General features: G+C 49.3%; 1 protein-coding gene across 8 annotated transcripts; it reads left to right on the plus strand.

The window, feature by feature from the left end:
- The first annotated feature begins 590 nt into the window (after window positions 1-590).
- ZNF648 (zinc finger protein 648) lies at window positions 591-16,963 on the plus strand. Of its 8 annotated transcripts, XR_004308163.1 has the most exons (10): window positions 591-747; window positions 2,105-2,492; window positions 4,028-4,185; window positions 5,923-10,056; window positions 10,633-10,807; window positions 11,442-11,577; window positions 12,128-12,247; window positions 12,858-13,007; window positions 13,120-15,580; window positions 15,863-16,963. XR_004308163.1 is itself a non-coding variant. In XM_032446199.1 (5 exons), exons 4-5 carry the CDS (start codon window positions 6,036-6,038, stop codon window positions 7,188-7,190), a joined length of 1,035 nt encoding a protein of 344 aa, XP_032302090.1. In that variant the 5' UTR covers window positions 591-747; window positions 2,105-2,492; window positions 4,028-4,185; window positions 5,923-6,035; the 3' UTR covers window positions 7,191-10,334. The 8 variants fall into 8 exon arrangements, 6 of the variants coding, with proteins under 6 accessions (XP_032302090.1, XP_015725275.1, XP_015725273.1 ...); XR_004308164.1 differs by lacking the exons at window positions 10,633-10,807; window positions 11,442-11,577; window positions 12,128-12,247; ... (1 more) ...; window positions 13,120-15,580; window positions 15,863-16,963 and having other exon boundaries at window positions 5,923-8,256; window positions 8,456-10,334; XM_032446199.1 differs by lacking the exons at window positions 10,633-10,807; window positions 11,442-11,577; window positions 12,128-12,247; ... (1 more) ...; window positions 13,120-15,580; window positions 15,863-16,963 and having other exon boundaries at window positions 5,923-6,078; window positions 6,199-10,334.
- Window positions 16,964-19,440: the final 2,477 nt, after the last annotated feature.

Below are 19,440 nucleotides of genomic sequence, written 5' to 3' on the forward strand. Positions count from 1 at the left end.
GCCTGGTGTGAGCCCAGCTGCTCTCTTGATTTCTAGGCTGTGATGAGGGCTGAGTGTGCCACCAGCTGCATCAGAAGGGGATACTGTGGCTGTAAAGGGATGTGATTGTGGCCTGATTCCCATTGAGCAGAGAGGTGGGGGTACTTTTGCCATGCCAATGGGTGGCAGTCATGGGTATCACTATCACATCATGGGTGTGATGGAGGTGGGCTCTGCCTGTGTCTGTCACACGGGATGTGATGGGGGTGGGTCCTGCCCTCCTCACTGACACTTGGGGTGGTCCCTGCCTGTGTCAGTCACACTGAGAGGCGTGATGGGGGTGGTCCATGATCAGTCACACTGAGGGGTGGTCCCTGCAGTGTCAGTCAGTGGAGCTATGGGGGCTGTGGGGTGTTTGTCATGGTGGGGGTGTAACTAGGGCTGATGTCAGGGTTTCAGTCACACTCTGAGGTGACGGGCTGGTCTGTGACTGTGCCATTCACTGTGGGGTTGGCACAGAGGCTGGTCCCTGTCAGCGATTGGTGGTTAGCGCTGCCAGTCATCCGATTTGCGGCCGACGATTGGTCCGTCAGAAAAAAGGGGCGGTGCATCGGCGCTCACCACACGGCGGCGGGCCGTTCTCCTCTCGATGGTCCCGGCACAACATGGCGGTCGCCGGCCGAGCCGGACCTTGAGCGCTGCGTCCCTCGTTCCGCCCGCGGGGCCGAGGCCGCCGGGGACACAGCTCGGCCCGGCCCTCCATGCACGGTGAGGGGATGCTGCGGGCCGGGCCGAGGGCGGGGAGAGCTCTCCGGCCGGGGTGAGGGCGGGCAGCGGGGAACAAAGGGCCGCGGGCTGCCTCAGGGATGGTCAGGGCAGGGATGGTCCTGTGGGTCTCTTTCAAAGACAGCAAAAATAGACCGTCAGACCCATCCAGCAGTAAAGTTGTAGAGCACGTACCTCCCTGGGGCACGGCTCGGAGTGTTCTCCTTGTGGTTAATGAGGTAGTCCAGAGAAAACCCTTCATGCTCGATGGCGATCTGAGGGGGTTATCAGATGTCACCCTGATAAGCCCAGAGTTACTGTGGGTGCCCATTACTATAGCTGCTCCAGGCTATGGGTGGGCCCCAGGCAGCCTGAGCTGGGGGGCAGCCAGCCCGTGGCACTGGGTGATCTGTAAGGTCCCCTCTAAATGTATGGTTCAACGATCTCTTAACAGTATCTGACATAGGCTGTGCTTAGGATGTGTTTTCTCAATGTAGTCTTCTCATCTGGATGCCTTGTTTGTGAGATGCCGGTTGAGTGGGACCCAACAACCTGGAAGATCCTGGAGAGCCTTGTGGATAAGCATCTTCTAATAGCAGGCTTTATAGATGGTTAGAGATAGTGGAGTGGTGCCTGGGATTTAAGAGAGAACTGCATCACATCATGAACCTTCTTTGAACTGTGCTCCCTGTAGGGTATTGCCAGAGCACCGGCTGTTCTCTGTTCCTTTCTGTGTTTGGAGCATGTTGTATGTGTTATAATCAGCTTTGGGAGGAGATGTGCCTCCTTCCCCTTTATCAGGGTTTATTTATTTGTGCTGGAATAACATCAAGGCTAATGGGAAATGCTTGGAATGTAGAGTTTAATGGAATCATGTGCTCATAAATAGAATGTGTGAAGTAGGAGGCAAGCTATATTTAAAATACCTCGTTATTAGAAGTAGAACTTGGTGGAGCCAGGCATATTAGCCTTGAAGACCAATATGCACGTGGTAAGACCTCTGAATTTCATTTTTCATGTTGTTCTTTTAGATTTAAAGGGAAACGTTAGCAGATAGGCCTGCTCTTCATTAATAGAAACAAGAGGCTAGTATGAGGATTGTGCTCATGAATTTGTTGAGCATGCTGATACTTCTGTGGTTGTGAGTGTTGGGGTGTGTATGTGCTGGTTGTATTACCTGGCATAGAAGTCCTCTTCTGTCTCATCTCAGACCAGCAGAAGGAAAAATGGTCTGTTGGATAGAGTAGTAGTCCTCAGTCTAACCTATTAATTATGATTAGTAGTAATACATAGGATAGAACACTTCAAAAGTATTTTTGGCTAAATTAGCTTCTTAATGGAATTCTCGTTTTTTTCTAAGGAAGCTGTTGTGAAAGAAACCAACTATGAAGGGTCCGAGGAGTTCGTGCTGCCTGTTCCCACAATTACTAACAAGTAAGTGCTATGTGATACCACAGGTTGGAGATAGACTTGGCTTCTATTAATGACAGTTGTCACACAGGTGTGAGGAACTCTTTAATAATTGCAGACAGATCTCGGGGATGATGGACTGCTGCTCTCTGCTCCTTGGTGCATCCCTGCTCAACCTTCAGCTTCACAAGAAATTCTCAAAGAACTGATGGAGGAATCCTTAGAAACAAACAACTGGAAGTATGATTCAACCGCCCTTGGGGTTTTTGTCCCCTTCAGACCTGAGCTGTGAATATGAACCTTTAGAGTGCTGTTACTCTGAAGAACCTCAAGGAGCGGTAAGTGAGGGTGGTCATTCTTTGTAATGCTTTTAATGGAGGAGGGCCTGGGAGGTGGAGGTGCTTTGACTTACAGAACCAAGAAATGTGATGCTTGATTCCAGTGTGCCCTTGTAGCCAAAAAAGCCAATGGCATACTGGGGTGTATTAAAAAGAGCGTGTCCAGCAGGTTGAAGGAGGTGATCCTCCCCCTCTACTCTGCCCTGGTGAGGCCTCATCTGGAGCACTATGTCCAGTTCTGGGCTCCCCAGTACAAAAAAGACATGGATCTCTTGGAAAGAGTCCAGCGGAGGGCCACAGAGATGGTGAAGGGCCTGGAGCATCTCCCCTATGAGAAGAGACTTAGGGAACTGGGTCTGTTTAGCCTTGAAAAAAGAAGGCTGAGAGGGGACTTGATCCAGGTTTATAAATACCTGAGGTGTGGGAGCCATAGTGGTGAGTCCGGTCTCTTTTCAGTAGTGCGTGGGGATAGGACTAGGGGTAATGGGATGAAAGTACAGCATAGGAAGTTCCGCACAAATGTGCAGAAGAACTTCTTTACAGTGAGGGTGACGGAGCACTGGAACAGGCTGCCCAGGGAGGTGGTGGAGTCTCGAGTCTCCTTCTCTGGAGATATTTAAGACCCGCCTGGATGCCTACCTGTGTGACGTGGTGTAGGGAGCCTGCTTTGGCAGGAGAGTTGGACTCGATGATCTCTAGAGGTCCCTTCCAACCCCTACAATTCTGTGATTCTGTGATGCAAGTTGTTTGTAGGAACATGAGCAAACTCACCTTGTGGAAAAGCCATATTGATGTCTCATCTGTGTCAAAGAGTTCTTTCCTTTGTCGAATCTGAATTGATCCTAGCGATAGGCCACACAGCCATCCAATGTGTTATGTGGGTTTCATCTGTGCAGGTGATCCACTGGCAAGAGAAGCCTTAATGAATGTCAGTTGGGAAGTCCTTTGTCCCTTTGAAATGACACCAGCAGACTCATTGTATTGCAGAGAGCGTGGGGGGATGTTCACCCAGGTGTCTTCAAGAATGAATAGTATAGCTCTAGTCTAGTGGCTGGCTGTTATTAAGGACTCAATGAGCATCTAGAGTTTTCCATATGAGCACTGATGAACCAAGAGGAGGTTTGTGTGCTTGTCTTAGGGGTGGGGAAGAGGTATGGGAGGTTTGCATGCCCTGGTCTAGGTGGAAGAAAACCTTTGCTGTGCCCAGCTATTGCATTACAGTAAGATATGAAGACAGAAGGGAGCTGCAGCAGAGTGGCTGGCTGCAAGCAACAAGCCAGTCAGTGCAGAGCAGGTAGTGGAGGAAGCAGCAGGGTCTCATGCAGCAGGTCCAGGAGAGTCTTGGCAGCAGCAAGGGTTCTAAAGCCAGATACCTCTCTTGTTCTTCAGCATGCAGGTGTCAGGTAGTGAGGAATCACTTTTGCATCCTAGAATAGTTTCTGGTTTCACGAGATTTTTCTAGCATGTAAATATAGCTTTATAATGTACATTCTTGATTGTTTTTAATTTGAGTTTCTATCTGTTGTTAATTGTAGATACCCATTTTGGAAACATATGAGCTTTGTTAAGAAAATATACCGAGATGGCTGACCAGTGTGCCCAATAATGCTGAAAGCAGGAGTGATCTCTGCAAGATACCTGGTGATACTGGAGAGTGATTATGACAGCAGGGAGCGCAGTGCTGGCCAGTACAGTAAGTGGGAGATGAATGCATAATAGCTAGGGAAGCTGGGCGAGGGACTGCTGCTGGTTGTGGAAGAGAAGCTTTTAGGAGGTTTGTGATGGTTCTCCTTAGGGTCTGGAGTTTGGACTCCTCGTGTTGAATGGTGCAATAATGATGGTAATTGTAAGAATGGGCTAGTGGGAGTGAAATGTGCTGACATGGAATGCAGGCAGAAGGGAGGGCTGCAGAGCCTCCAGAAACAGTCTATTGGAAAATGATGATAGACGAGTGGTGAAAGTTTCTGCTTCTGATCAGTGGCTTGTGAATGGGCTGTGAGAGATGGAAGAAAGGAGCCTGGAAATGCCTGCAGACTGCTATCCCCATGTGGCTTTGTAAAAGGCAAATGGAATTTTACAGTGTGCCGAAGGACTGCCATTACAATGCAGGAAATAGTGCTCTTGTGAAATGCCCCACTCAGTTCTGATTTCAGGTTTGCTGCAGGTATGGTGCTGGTGGTGCTCCATGCCTTGCAGGAGGCGAGGAGTAGGTCCTGTTTTCATGCAGGCACTACTAAGCTAGCAAGAACAATTGATGTTGATGGGTGACTTGAGCCATTCTGTTCCAGGCAGTGATTAAAGAAGATCAATTCAGGCTTGTCTTCTGTGTTTGTAGCAGAAGAAAGCACAGTTTGTGTCTCTAATAAAACCGGCCTTTCTGAGATGTGAATGAGGCCTTTCATTTAAAGTGTGTAACTATACTGCCTTTATAACTCCTTAAACATAAACTAAATAGATGAGCGTTGTATTTGGATGTATGTACACAAGTCTGTTTTTAACATGCTTACATGCATTTGAGTAGGTGTACATGTGCTTATAATCTGAGAAGCTGGCCAGGTTGGATGTGGCTCTGGGCAGCCTGGGCTGGTGGTTGGCGACCCTGCACATAGCAGGGGGGTTGAAACTGGATGATCATCGTGGTCCTTTTCAACCCAGGTCATTCTATGATTCTGAGTCTTACCCAGGCAAAAGCAGTCATGAAGGAACTGAAGAAACAGAGTGAAGTGAATATGAAAAATAGATGTTAAGGAGAAAGCAGGGGTATGAGGAACAACCAAGACAACTGCCAAGATGGGGAAAAATGTGCTTTCTGAGGTTACATGAGCAATTCAATGTGTTTTTAAACCAGGTGATTGAAAGCTCCCTGTGGAGCTGCTGTCAGCAGAGGCCGCTGGGGCAAACCTAGAAAACCTTTGCAAATCCACACCTTGGTATGGCATAAATGAAAGCAGCTTCCTCAGAAGAAAGTTCCTTTTATTGCTGCCGTATTTGGCAGTTTGACACCATCCCTTGGTCTAATTCCCTAATCGGTTACTGAAAGACAACACCTTGTAACTGGTACTCCTGGTTCTGATTAGCAGGGGGAAAATGAATGTGAGTCTTTGGAGGAAGACTCTGATGTGTTTGTTTGTATGCTAGAGTTCTGAAGGTTTCTTGTCTTTAAGTGAGTTTAAAGTCTATGTTATTAAACAGGTTATGCTTAAGAGGTTGAGTTGTGATGGAAGATTTAACCTTTTTCGACATAGTTTGTGTGTGTTTTAAATGTTGGCTATGTATTCTATGTCTGTGACTACATGGTTTTGTTTCTCCTGCTACATAAATAATAGCCTGTCCCTTTATTTTAATAATAATTCAAAATACCTCTTCACTGTGTTAATTTTCTCTCTCGTAAATATCAGAAAATCACTGAAATACATGTTTTATTTTACAGGGGGCACCTGTAAAGTGAGCTGAGGATGAGATGGATTTACCACAAAAGACTTGGCGCTCTCGGTACATACGTCATCAGTGAGCTGCAGATAAACTCAGCACACACATCAGAGGATGGATGCGGAGGAGGACTGGGACTCTGAAAATAGTGACACAGGTGAGGAGCTGTCAAATGATTCCAGAAAGAGCACTAAGGAGGTGGGCTACAAGGCTGGCCTCCAGGAGGAGGTGGGCATGAATTACTCACAGACACGCAGTCCTTGTCGCAACTCTGCAGGACCATCAGATAAACAGGAGCTTCCTACAAAGTCGCAGTGTGAAGACAAAGAAATCTATCAGACCTATTACCAGAAACAAGGTGAGAGTACAGCTGGGATATTTGTCCCCTCCAATACCAACTTGGACCTACAGTGTGAAGATAAAACCTTACAACGCGGTTCCTCTGAGCACTCCAAGAGATCACGGAGAAGAGCACGCGGTGATAATGAAAATGCCCTTCTTGATGGTGTGTTCGATGCAGAGCCTGCATCTGGGAAGGCTTTGTCGTGTCGGTGCAAGAAGTGTGGTGCTTCTTTCCAGGGCATGAGTGAGCTGCAGCAGCATAAACAGACTCACCTTGTGGAAAGCTCATACCGCTGTCCTGTCTGTGCCAAAGAGTTCTTCCGTGCAGCAAACTTACGCATGCACAAGCTCATTCATAGCAGTGACAGGCCACACAAGTGTCCAGAGTGTGACAAGGGTTTCATTCGCACGGCTGATGTCTGGAGGCACCTCCGCAATGTGCACAAGATAGAGCGCTCCATGGTGATCTTAGGAAATGGCATGGCTAGGAACCCGTGGTCCATAGTGCACCGTAACCAGCACGCTGTTGAGTACACCGATCAGCCCTGTGCAGATAACCACAAGGCTGAGGAAGAAGACTGTAAGCCTTACGCCTGCCCAACGTGTGGCAAAGGTTTCGATAAGCCTAACCTGCTTTCCAAACACAAGGTGATCCACCGGCAGGAGAAACCCTATAAATGTCAGGAATGTGGCATGGCGTTCGTCCAGCTGCTCAGGCTGAAAAGACACCAGCAGACTCACTCTGGGGTGCGTCCCTTCTATTGTGAGGAGTGTGGAGGGACGTTCACAAGGCTGGCCTCGCTCCAGCGCCATCAGCGCATCCACACTGGAGAGAAGCCTTACTCTTGTGATTACTGTGGGCATTCCTTCACTGAGTCAGGTACCCTACGGAGGCATGAGCGCACACACAAGTTGGACAAATCTTAGCTCTTTGTGATTGTGGGCTCTCAGGTTCTTACCTGAAGGGGCTTGAGAAAAGCACTCTACTGTATGCTCTACAGCCAGCGTAGACATGCATGCTAGAAGAGTGAAGCACAGGAACTTGTGCTGGTAGAACCTGCACTTTTGCTGGCTTTAAACTGCCTTCTTGTGAATAACTGACTGAATTACCACTGAGTAATGAAAAGTGAGACTCGTGAAGACTGAAATAGCTCACATGTGCTAGCACTGTGTCACCACTGTGAATGGGAGGTGCACCTGCTTGAGCTTTTTGCAAGGATGCATGAGCTATGAGACTTCTCTCTGCAGTGCTGGTTGCTGGACAAAATGGCTCTGCCCTCTGGAGTGTGATGGGTAGTTGGCAGTGGCTCTGGAGGTCTGTTTGTTGCAGGTCTTTAAGTCAGAACAGTCCATAGTCATCCACGTATCTGTTCTTGCATTCTGCTGAGGTTTTTCTTTCCGTTATGTATTTTTATTTGGAAGAAAAGTATCATGTTTGTTATTTAAAAACAAAACAAAAAAACAACCCGCCCACAAAACAATTCCTTAATAAACAAGACAGTTGTCAGCTGTATTTCATAAATGTTTCTATCTAAAGGAGTACCAGTTCCTTACACATCATTATGTTGTTTGTTAATGGGCTGTTAGTAAGAGCTTTGTTTTTGCTGTGATGGTGCACATTCCTGAGGTGAGGGATTTGAATACATTCATGTTTATGGATGGAACCATGCACTCAGAATCTGCCCAGCTGAGTGCTGCAGTAGGAAATGTTGGAGAACACAAAATGCAGACGGCAGGAAAAATGCCCATCTTTAGCCACCTCTTCTGCTTGTTGCATGGGAGCTGCCTTCATTTAAAGGCTTTGGGAATTAAGGAAGCTTCTCCTAACTAAACCATGTTTTGTGCTGTGTGACATGGTTGTGCACTGCTCAGAGTGGCTGCTGGACTCTTCACTTTCATTTAGATGCAGGTAATGCGTGAAGAAAACTGTCTGCTGTGACTGCACATTCAGGCAGATGTTGTCACATTCTCCCTGAGTATTACTTTGGTAGAGGTATGTATTGCCATTGTTACGGCAGTGGGGTTTGTAACTTTGAAACATAATCATGAGGCTTACAATAGCCTCTTGTTAACCACCATGTTTGCACTTAAGTGCCAGCCCAGATTTCCTTTGTGTCAGAAAGCTTTGCTTCCTTTCCCTGCCAGCTGCTGTGATTTCACTAGTTTCTGCCTAATGCATTCTGTCTTTTCAGCAGGAGGCTGTGCAGCAGAGTGAAAGTAAAACTTCAGGGTAATGTACCTTTACATTTACTACCAGACTATTTAATGTAAAATAGTGATTGTGCCATTTGTCTTGCATCTTTCACAGGGTAAAAATGGCTTGTGTTTCTGTGCAGATGTGAAGTCCCAAGGCTCTGTGTGTAAGAGCTGTGTGCAGTGGTGCTGTTCCTGGGGTGATGGCTGCTCAGCAGGCGTGCTGTACTCATGGTTAGTGCAGCGTTTGATGTGAGGTCCTTAGCTCAGATCACGCTGTACCACTGTCCTCAGCAGCACTTCAGCTTGACTGCAGAAAGGAGACTAATTCTCTTAGTCTCACTAGTGGATTGCTTTGATTTGATTCATCAAAGGAGTTTCCAGATCAAGGATCAGATCTGCATTCCTGTTCTTAGGAATGTGTTGTGTTGTCTTTAAAATGATGTAACACAGATACCTGTGCCAGGATGGATCAAGGCCCTGCATACCATGTGCATTTATTAGAGCCCTGAGTGAGACTTCTCCAAGCTAACCCCCCTGAAGGGAGTTCCAGTACTGAAAAGGCTTTTCAGAGACAGTCAGCAAAAGACTTCATCTGAGGGCTGCCTGGTCTCTGTAAGGAAAGATCTTCAATGGAAACAGTTCTGCCTAAAAGTAATGATGGGCAAATGACCTGCTGAGAGAGGCGCTGTTCTGTAGGGACTGTGTTGTAGTCTGAAGTGACCCAGAGAGGACAGCAAGGTGCAAAGCCACCCCATGAGCCATCATACATTAAGTACACATCCTCCTCTAAACCCATTTTGATTTGTCAGCCACAGTCTCTCCATTTTCAGCATCCTGCTTTCCCTTGTTATGCTGTGCTCTTGCTGTAGGGGGGTTTGATATCTCATTAAGCTGTGCCAGTATGCACACCTTTATGCTGTGTGACTGTTCCGCTTAGGCAGTTGTGGTGATTAGGAACATCCAGTTATTCTGCTGGTCGGGGTTAGCAGCCGGTGCAATTTGTACCTGTAAAAGCATAATGGTGAAAGAGTTTTGAACAAAGGCCCGTTTAATGGCAAAAGTAAATGGCTGGTGAAATGGAAACTACTAGGCTTAACTAAAAGCTTATTAAAAAGATACTTGCCTGGAAGGTTGACTTGGATATCAAGTGCTGGGATGTGTGAAGGGAGTAATTAAAGTGTGTGATGATTTCTGGGAGAAACCTGTTGAATCCTCTGCAAAGAAACTTGCCCAAACTCCTGTACAAGCTGCAGGAAATCCATTGCAACTTAATTTAGCCCAGAGATTGTTCCTATGCTTTCAAGCTTTAATACAAGGGTTTGGAAGTCACCTGAGCCTCTCTCAGTGTGAGTTGCAAGCTCTTCTCATCACCTGATGGTGTTGGTGAGCAGTGGAATGTAGAAATACAGAGGTGGAGCATGATAGAAAGGAAAACTGTGTTTCTATTGTGATTTTTCCCTAGCATACCTGCTTCAGTTCAAGCTGCCAGCACAGATGCAAGACCCCAGGTCCTACTCGCTTCTAGATACATTCAGATGCACACCTGTTGTATGCTGTGTGTCTGCACAAATACCTGCTCAGCACCACTGCAGTGCATGTGAGTTAAAAGCACGAGAGGCTTTCTTTTAAACTGCTCGTAGCATACATGAGTAGGTCTGTAGACAGCATATTTATTCCCAGTCTATTCACTTGAGATGCTACAATGGTTTTAAAATAGCTCTGGGACTGAGGAGTCTGTGTGAACACAAACAATATCCTCAATTTCAAGTGCATCATTTTCTTCTCCGTTCTCCAAGTGTTACACAGCATCCTTTTTGTAATGGTCACACGGTAATTACTGCAAGAGTGAAAAATAAAGCTAGGCTTCCCCCTGCCTAGCCAGTCTGTGATACTATTACAATGCAAGCAAGTTTGTATATCGTTTGCAGGTGTATTTATGTGCCTGCAACCTCATAGCATGGCAATGTTGTTGAGGCCCAACCTGCTAACAAAGCCAAGTCAGAGCAAACTGGAAATGAGGGCATCTCTCACTTTGGGTATGATTGCACAAACTGATGTGATTTCTTGCCCCTGTTGAGACAAAAGACAGCCAGCTCTGACCAAGGAAAGGCCTGGCCTGATTTTTCACCCCAGCAGTGATTTGAGTCAGCATTTGCTTTCCCTATTTTTCCAGGTTGTTCCCTGGGTCCCTCCCAGAAGCACTTGCATGCAGGAGCTTGGACAGGCTGGAGCAGAGCCATGCAGACACTGGAGAAGTATACGCCCCCCTGTGCTTCATCGTGCTTATGTGTAGGGCAAGGGGATGCTTGTTCTAAAACCACAGTGAGCACTTTACTCCCTCCTGGAAGGTCAGTGTTAAGCCCTGTGTGCAGTCAGTCTTGAATTTTCTTATGCTATTGTATGTATGGGCCAGCTGAGCTCTGGGGAGGAGCAAATGTGGATGCTCCAAAGCTGGTTCCCAACCAGAGGGTCTGTTTCTGTGCCCAAGACACCCAGGTGAAGCTGACTTGGGAAGCAGGTGATGCTGGATGGCAAGTGACAGCAAGGGATGGGTTGTAGCTCCATCATGGAGCTGCTCCCAGGTTGTTGCTGGAGAGATTTTGCAGGCAGGTGCTGCAAACCTGAAAGTGGAGCTCTGAGCCCTTTGTGAGCAGGGGACCTAGCTGGCAAAAGGCTGCTTTTGTTACTAGCAAAACTGGGTAAACCAGGTATTGATCAGTATGTCTTACTGCTGTCGTTTGGAATTCCCTTGGGTTCCAGCTTTTGAGGAGACAGCAATAACTAATAATTAACGATCAAAACAGAAGGAATAAATACATCAAAAGAAGCAGCACCAAAATTGCTTCTTGCCCTTTTGTTCTTCTCAACAGACTGGTGAGAACAGGATGTTCCCAGCAGTAACTTTTAATTATTTCAACACTGCACATCTCTTTTATGCTGCAAGTTAGAAATGTCAGTTTAATTTTCTTTTAATTGCCTCAGCTACCAGGTACTTGAGAAAAGCCATTTTCTCCAACCCTCTGCTCCCTGTTCTTGGCCTGAGAGAGCAGCTTATTGCTGTGAAAACACACAGTGCTTTGGGAAGGGGCTATCCCAGGATGGAGAGTGAAGAGTGCAGGTATTTTGCTTGTAATGACTGGACCTGGTTTGCTGTAGGTAAGAGAGCTGTCTGTGGCACTGCTGAGCGTAGAGAGATGAGGTTGCAGTATGGTTTTCCACACTCATTCCAGTGTGGGATTTAAACCTAGCGGTCAAGGTTCTCCTTACCCCATGTGCATGGTGGCAAGAGCCGCTATCATTAATTCCAGAGGTGCTGATGCTCTGCCAGGTTTCAGGTCTAGTGGTTGTTTCTTATCTTGGCTCACATGTTGCAATGCCAGGTGAGCAGCAGCAGCCTCTCCAGGATGGCTCAGCAAAGAAAAAAAGCTTTGTTTTAATGCAGAATCATGCGGTATGAAAGGCCCCAGTCCTAATAAAGGTCACCTGGCTGCCCAGAGCATTTTCAGAGGAATATAAATAGCAAGAGGATGAGAAAGTATGTGTGGGAGCTGTGACAGCACTGGTGGGAAAGCTGCCCCACAGGCTCAGCAGGAAAGCATCCTGTGTGCCACCAGCAGAACAAATCAGGCCTGATGCTTTGCTTATATTTTCACTCACTCTCTTTGCAGTTTTGCCAGCAGCTCCACAGGCTCTGCCCTGCACCATGTGAAGCAGCCTTGGGAGCTCGTGCTGAAGGAGAGCATCTGCTCCCATGCTGCTGCAAGGCAGGAGATGTGGGAGGAGGGCAGGTGAGCATCACTTCTCAGTGTGGCACAACAATGCTTTTCTCTTCTTCCTCTCTATGGGCAGTGGTGTCGGCTGGCCCTCTCCATGTGCACCAGGAAGTCCCATGCAGGGCTGGATTGGAGCCCATCTCCAGGCTGTAGTTGGTGCCACCAAGGCAGGGGACTGCAAAACGTGCCCCCAGGCAGCACTGTCACCCAGCTGGGAGCTGGACCTGCCTGCTCTGTGAAGGGTGACAGTCTGGGGAAGCTCTAGGCATTGTAAAAGGTAATTTTGAAGAGCATCCCTTCCCTTTAGTGCCTTTGGAGTAAGGGATAAACATGCAGTTAAGGCAAAATGCAGCAGCCTGCCCTCCCTCCCTGCTCAGGTTTGTGAACAAAGTGCTCTGGGCTGATTTCTAACTGCAGCAGAGATCTATGCCAGAGATGCAGCTAAGAAAAAAAAAAAAAAAAAAGCTTTGTAAAATGCCATCTACATTAAGAATCTCAATGCTCTGCATCCTGGACAAGAAAACAGTGCTTTAAGAAGCTTAACTCAGTGTGTGCAAGGGTGAAGCCAAAATCTGTTTTGCATGGTTTGCCTGCAATGCTCCCTTCAAATACACTTCCCTTGCAGGTATTGCTGGCTGCTAACTATTTTCTGAAATGAACACAAAAGGGATCACATCCAGAACCAGCACAGCCCTCAGATGATTCTTACTGTCCTTCTCCACACCCATATTCATCAATTCGAGAGGCTGTGATGCCAAGCAGCAATTCCCTATGGGTAAATATGATTTTGAATGGCTGTCAGGGGAGGTTCATCACCTAGAGATGCCTTTGGGGTGTAGCAGCCTGATGTATTACAGACAGCCAATGAGACCGACTTTGCCTTTCAGTGCCACGAAGAAGAGCTGCTCTGCTATAAGGCAGGGAATAGGGCAAGCAGCCAGGACATGGAGCCCCAGGGAGCTCTGGAGGCCTGTGGGCTGAAGTTCTCATCCCTACAGCACATGGATAAGGCATTACCAGGATGGGTAAGAACCCATTCAGCTCCATGCAGAAGCCTGTCACCTTGACTTACAGCCCGGCTATGGGAACAGTCCCTGCCAGCAGGTAAGCAGCTGGGAATAGGAACCCACAGCTATCAATGGGCTGCCTCACTTCTCATCAGGTGTACAGCCACTTAGAAAAGCACAGCGTAAAAACATTTAACAAATAGGGCTGGAAACCCGATTCCTTCTCTAAAGGTTAAACTTCTGAACTGCAGGTAATTATCGCCGTTCTCCTCCCTTTGGTGACATCTTTTATCTTAAGCTGTGGAAACAATATGTAGGTGCTTGAAAGGTTAAAATACATCAATGTCTCGTGCTGTGGCTCCCAGTTAAAAAATAGCATCGTTGTGTTTCCAGATGATTAAACCCAGGCCGGGGGGGGGGAGGTGGAGGTGGCTGGTGACACTCGGTGGGTGAATCACTGGGATTGCCACGGGCTCGCCCCAAGGCAGTTCAGGGCATCGATTTTTAGCTCAAAATCAGCATTGGGAGGGATTGGATGGGACAGGGGCTGCGTGGCGGGGTGTCCTGGCCTGCAGCGGGCAGCAGGTGGCATTGTCGCCCAGCGAGTGCTGCTGGCAGCGCTGGGGACAGGGACAATGTGAGCCCCTCGGCGGGTGGCACAGAGCCTCAGGCTGTGCTGGGTGGCCTGTAGGGATGCTCCGTGGCTCTGAGCCCTTCGTGCAGGCAGCGGGGTGAGTGTGGGGGTGAGCAGGGGCACCCTGGTTCTGCCAGCAGCCCGCCTGCCGTGCCTCAAAAATCCATCCTACCAGGTGGATTGGGACAGCTGGGGGAAACTGAGGCAGGGAACGTGCCTAGGAATGGGCACTGTGTCCCCCAGTGGGGCCACCACGAGCTGTCCCCCAGGACTTTGTGCAGCTGTGTGCCATATCTGATGGGACAAGAGCCAATGCTGGAACAGTTTTTCCTTCTCTCCAAGCTGCTCTGTTTCATCCTTTATCAGGCAGGGCTGCTGAGCTCAGGGAAACGGGAGCTGCTTGTGGCTGGGGCAGGATCCTGACGAGTTCTGCTGACTCCCCCAGGGTATGTGCCTACACCATCAGTAGTGTGGGCACCCTGGGTGCAGGTGGGAGCTGCTGGGTGCCGTATCTCACCACGGGTGTTGTGATGAAGGCGCCAGGTGGTGTTAGAAAATGCTTTTTGGGTTGCTGTGCTGCTGGTCTCCTTGGCCTCCCCATTATCTGACTGCAGCATGTTTGGGGTCAAGGTGTTCCTGAGAAGACGGGCGCTGAGCCACATTTACCTGGGTTGTCCTCTGCTCCCTGATCAAAGGCTTCAGACTGGCACAAGGCCACACTGCTGCTGAAACCCAAAGGCATTTCTTCCAGCTGAGCACTCCTGATTCAGCGTTTCAGCTGCCAGCGCTTTACAGCAGCTGTGAGATAACTAGAAGACACAGCAGGGCACTCCTCTTGGCCAGGCATCTCCTGATCAGCACAGCACAGAGATAGTGGCTGTGCACTCTCAGCACGCTGGGGGAAGAGGTGGGATCAGCAAAATAGATGTGAGGGTCATGGAGGTGGGGAGGGGTCCAGATAAAAGCATGATGAAGCAGCATCTGGTCAGTGCTCTCAGACATATGGTGGTTCTTCATGGAGCCAGAAGCTTCAGCCTTGCAGTGGCCTTCCCTTGTAGCAGAGGTAGGGAATATGCAGGTTATGCAGCCAGGAGACCAGTGTCAGCTCACAGCAGGCAATGACTATCTCCTGGACATTGCCTGTGCCACGTAACCTTGCTGGGGGATGGAGTGCTGCCACTGCTATAAACCCCCGTCGGTCTCTGGTGTCAATAGGCCTTATCTCTAAAAGGCAGCCTTATTAACAGGGAATGAACTTTGCCACCCGTGGCGTGTTCTTGAAACCTGCCTTGAGGTTCTCCGTGCCCAAATGAAATGGGAGGGTTTATGAGGAAAAGGAAAATAGAGCATTGCTCTGAGAGCAAGATGAGCACCCACCAACCTCCTGTATGACACAGAGGTTGCACCCAAGCCTGCAAAATGTTATATAGAACCTGTTTGGGCCTTTAATTAACTAATGTCTGTCTTCGTGGTCCCAGCAGGCCCTCTGCAGCAAGAACAGCTGCTGGCTGGTGGCTTGGGAAGGACCAGGCATCCATTTTGCACCCCATCTGCTTGTGAGGAGTGCTGGCCTGAACCAGGCCTCCCTGTGCAGCTGCTTCCCTGTGCTGCTGCAGGAAAAACAGCCCATTTCTGCATTGCTCTGTGCTCCTTCCTGCAATATGAGCTGCTAAGGGACCACAGAGGGCTGTGAGGGTGTCCCTGCAGGTATGACATGGCCACTAGGGCCTCCCATGCCAGCCTGCTCCCCAGGAGCTGTGCTTAGCAGCAGTGTGCCAGCAGGCAGCGAGGCCTGGCTCTGTTGGCAGGGAGGCTGTGGGCTTGGCAGCCTGTCCCGAGGTTTACAAAGCAGCGTGTTGCTTTGTCCCATGTCTCCCTCAGAGGCTGCAGCAGCAGCAGAGGGCACTATGTGTTCGTGTGCCATCCCCGTGGGCAGCAGGTCACCTCTCCAGGCATGGAGCTCCCTGACCTCTAGCTTTCTTCCCACAGCAAGACCGGGATTGGGGTGATGGAAAGACTGGGACTGATGAAGGAAAAGAGGAGGCACTCAGCACAACGAGAGGCAAATATAGATCAAACAGCAGGAAATCCGCTCTCTGGCGGCACAGTAGAGCCACGCAGTGGAAAGCGCTGGTCCAGCAGGAGGTCATCCAAGACAAACATGGAGCTGCTTTGTGGGGCGGCCCGGCTGGCGGGCAGGATGGGCAGGCGTTCTGCTTCACCGCCATCCCTGCAGGAGGACAGGGAGGAGATATCCCAGCCTGTGATAGGGAGGAGTCCTTCTCACCACCGTCTTCAGGCTGTACCTGGGGTTTGAGCCAGCCCCAGGCAAGCCGATGCCCAAAGAAGCTGTGGATTCCCCATCCCTGGAGGTGCCCAAGGCCACAGATGCGCCCTGGGCAGTCAGATCTGATGGGGGGCAGGCAGCCCTCAGCAGAGGGTGGGACTGAATGGGCTCTGGAGTCCCTTCCAACCCAACCATTCTGTGGTTCTACGATTTCTAACTGGCAAAGGTGACAGCTCCCTGGGAACGTGCCTGGGCGTTCACTCGCTTATGGAAAGCTTTATCAAGAGAGTGAAGGTGATTGTCCGGGCTTGTTGATGTCCTCGAGAGATAGCCTGCAGGGAGGCTTTCTGAAAGCCTGCAATCTCAGCTATTGCCCTTTGACAGCAGCAGAGATAAAGATGTATGAACATCCTGCTCAGGAAGCTCCTTCCTCCTCGGCTGTGGTTCCTTGGCTCTGATAAATGCAGGTGAAATCTCTGCTCACTGCAGGCAGCCTGCTGTTTTGCTTCCAGCAAGCAGTCGTGCTTTGTCTTGGCAGCACTTTGAGTTTGAATTACTTAGTGCCCATTTGTCCCCTGCCTTGGGACAGTCCCTTGTGGTTGGTTAGGAATCTTCTGACTTCCAACACAAGCGCATCTGTGGCCGGCTTCTTGTTCATTTGTTCTCAAGACAGAGGACAGTGCTGGCACAAACAGCTCTTCTCCCTGCCTGCACTCTTCGACGTTGATTTGAAATAGTCTTTCTTTGGCCTTGGGTTTCAGAGGGACATGTTTCAAAACCAGAAATAAACGGGCTTGAAATATTTCCCATAATTTTTTTTATGCAGGATCTTGACCCTCCGATAGTAAGATTAGAAGAAAGATAACAACATCAGCATTCAGGTGAGGATAACTGTTGTTAAGTAGACATCCCACTAAAGCCAGCGCTTCTTGTTTACAATGGAACTCATGAATTTTTAGATATTAATGTATGAGGGATTGAGTAAACAACCATTGTGCCTCAAAGGAATGAGTCCCAGGCTGTCCTGAGCTGGAATACTTTGTACTTTCCTGATTGCCTTCCAAGAATTTCAAATTACTTTGTAACAGAAAAACAAGTCTGCTTCACCAGACGGGTGCGAGGTTCTCAGGACAGCCTTAATTCATCTGCACTATGAGGTGGCTGCTTCTGGGGCACGGCTGTGTATCTGGGTATGGGATGGAGGTGAGGTGAGTATTGCACTTAGGCCAGCAGAGCCATAAGGAACCTATTAACACTTTGCTGTAGTGTAGAGGTCAATCTCTAGCCCTGTTGGTCCCCATTCCCAGCTTGATGGACACGGGGACACACCGTACGCTGGCCCATCAGTGTGGCTAGTGGGAGAAGTGAAGGGGCTGCAGTACCAGTGCAAATTGCCCCTCATTTCTGACTGCTCTACACTCAGCAATTGCTCTTGGGGAGCAGCCAGCCCATTACCTTCAACCAAAAATAACACTCGGGACCAGAGGCAGGTATGCTTGAACGTCCTGCCCATCTGGGCTGCCCCAGTGTCATGTAACTTATGTTTGTGCTGTCAGTGCTGTCCTGTCTCACGCACCCATGTGAGTGCTTTGGTGAAGCAGGCAGGATGGGGCCCTCGCTACCTGGGTTGTGCTTGGGTTTGGTTTCCAAGCCAGCAGCCTGGAGCTGTGGAAGGAGTCATGAATTCGGGTTACCAAACCATCTGCTGGCTGCATTTTAAAAAGCAATTAAAGCAAAACTGTTTCCAGGCCTTCTGTTTGCAAGATGTAGTTTAAAGAGAGCTAGCCAAGCCAGGATTTGCCTGATCCTGCCACAGCTCCAAGTGAGAGTTAATCTGATCTAATCCCTGTGCTGTGAGGTGAGGAGATCCCCACTGAGGAAGTGTGCAGGTAAGCAGGGCTGTTGGCACAGAGGTTTCTATAACAATGAAATCCATGAGACTGGCATTTGGATTATTATCCATATTGCTTCTAATCAGGAACTGTTACATAGGGCCTAAAGATGCAAGAACCCTTCTGCAAGCTGGAGGATGATGAGTGTTGCTTGAAGATGCCATTGCAAAGATGCTCCTGTGTTTGGCTTTGGAGGTTTGCAGGAGGCAACCATGGGACCTGGACCATGCATCCAACAAGCAGGAGGGGATGCTCAATGCTCCAGTGATCCCGAGCCCCTTGGCCATGCCTCCTGTGGGACAAAAGAAGACAAAAGCCCCAAGAACAGAGTTCAGCTGAGACAGCCGCTTATGCAAGAGCTGGCAGTGGGGCTGGCTGCACCGAAAGGCAGCGGGTGCCAGCGGGGCGCAAGTGGCTCCGAGTCCTCCTGTTTGCTCAGCAGCTTTCATGTGGCGGGGGTGCGGGGTGAGGGCATGAGATTCCTGCACACTGAACTCCTCTGTTCCTCTCAGCAGGGTAAACAGGACAAAAAACAAAGCCCCAGGCCAGCGCCCGCCTCCGAGGTAGCTTCCTGCCAGCCACCCTGGGGTGCGTGGAGATGATGGGGCCACCTTCAGCCTCTCCGCAGTGATTTTTGGACGCTGTTTTGCTGGGTAGGTGAGTGTTGTTCCTGGTGAGGAGTGAGCAGGACAAATGGGGTAAAGCACCCCAGCAAGTATAGATGGGGATCAGCTGCCTAATTCTGCATCCTTGGTGAGCTAAGAATGGGTGTTCCTATGGCTGTGGGCTGTGCATATGCTGATCAGATGGAGTGTGCCCTATGAAGGTTGTAGGTGTCCCAGCAGTGCTGAGCCCTATCATAGGTACCACAAGGAGAGGTGAGCACTGCTCCTCTCTGCAGTGAGCTCTGTATCATTTTGCTCAGAAAGCTGTTCTCCTTTAGTTGCAGCTCCCCTCTGGAGCAATATCCAAGCTCTCTTGTCCCTGGCAGTGACAGAGGGTGATGGGGCTGACCTCAGCCCTTTCCCAATGTGGTATTAGCTAATCCAGCTCCCCAGGGACGCAGCTGTGGGGCTGGTCCCTTGCCAGCCCCAGCCCATGGCAGCTCTCCTGCATTTCCACAGAACTATGATTGCACCACTGCAGCCTTGAGCAGGGCAAGGTGAGAAGGCAGGAAGTTTGAAACACTAGAGAGTTTCCTTTCAAATGGGATTTGCATTAAAGGATCCTGCAGCAAGCTTGATGCAACTTGGTTTGCTGCAGGGCTGCCACAAAGCTGATGGGGAATATTAAACCAGTGTGGTGGGAGGGTTGTTTTGATGCTGCACATCTATCCTGTGTTGTCCATCCTGGTCATCCAAGGAGCTGGGGGTACGCACAGGGCTCTG

The sequence above is a fragment of the Coturnix japonica genome, chromosome 8 (assembly GCF_001577835.2).
Source record: "Coturnix japonica isolate 7356 chromosome 8, Coturnix japonica 2.1, whole genome shotgun sequence".
NCBI lineage: Eukaryota > Metazoa > Chordata > Aves > Galliformes > Phasianidae > Coturnix > Coturnix japonica.

Excerpts from the sequence above, each read along its gene's own strand:
- ZNF648 (XM_032446198.1), top strand. The coding sequence starts at position 6,036 with ATGGATGCGGAGGAGGACTGGGACTCTGAAAATAGTGACACAGGTGAG.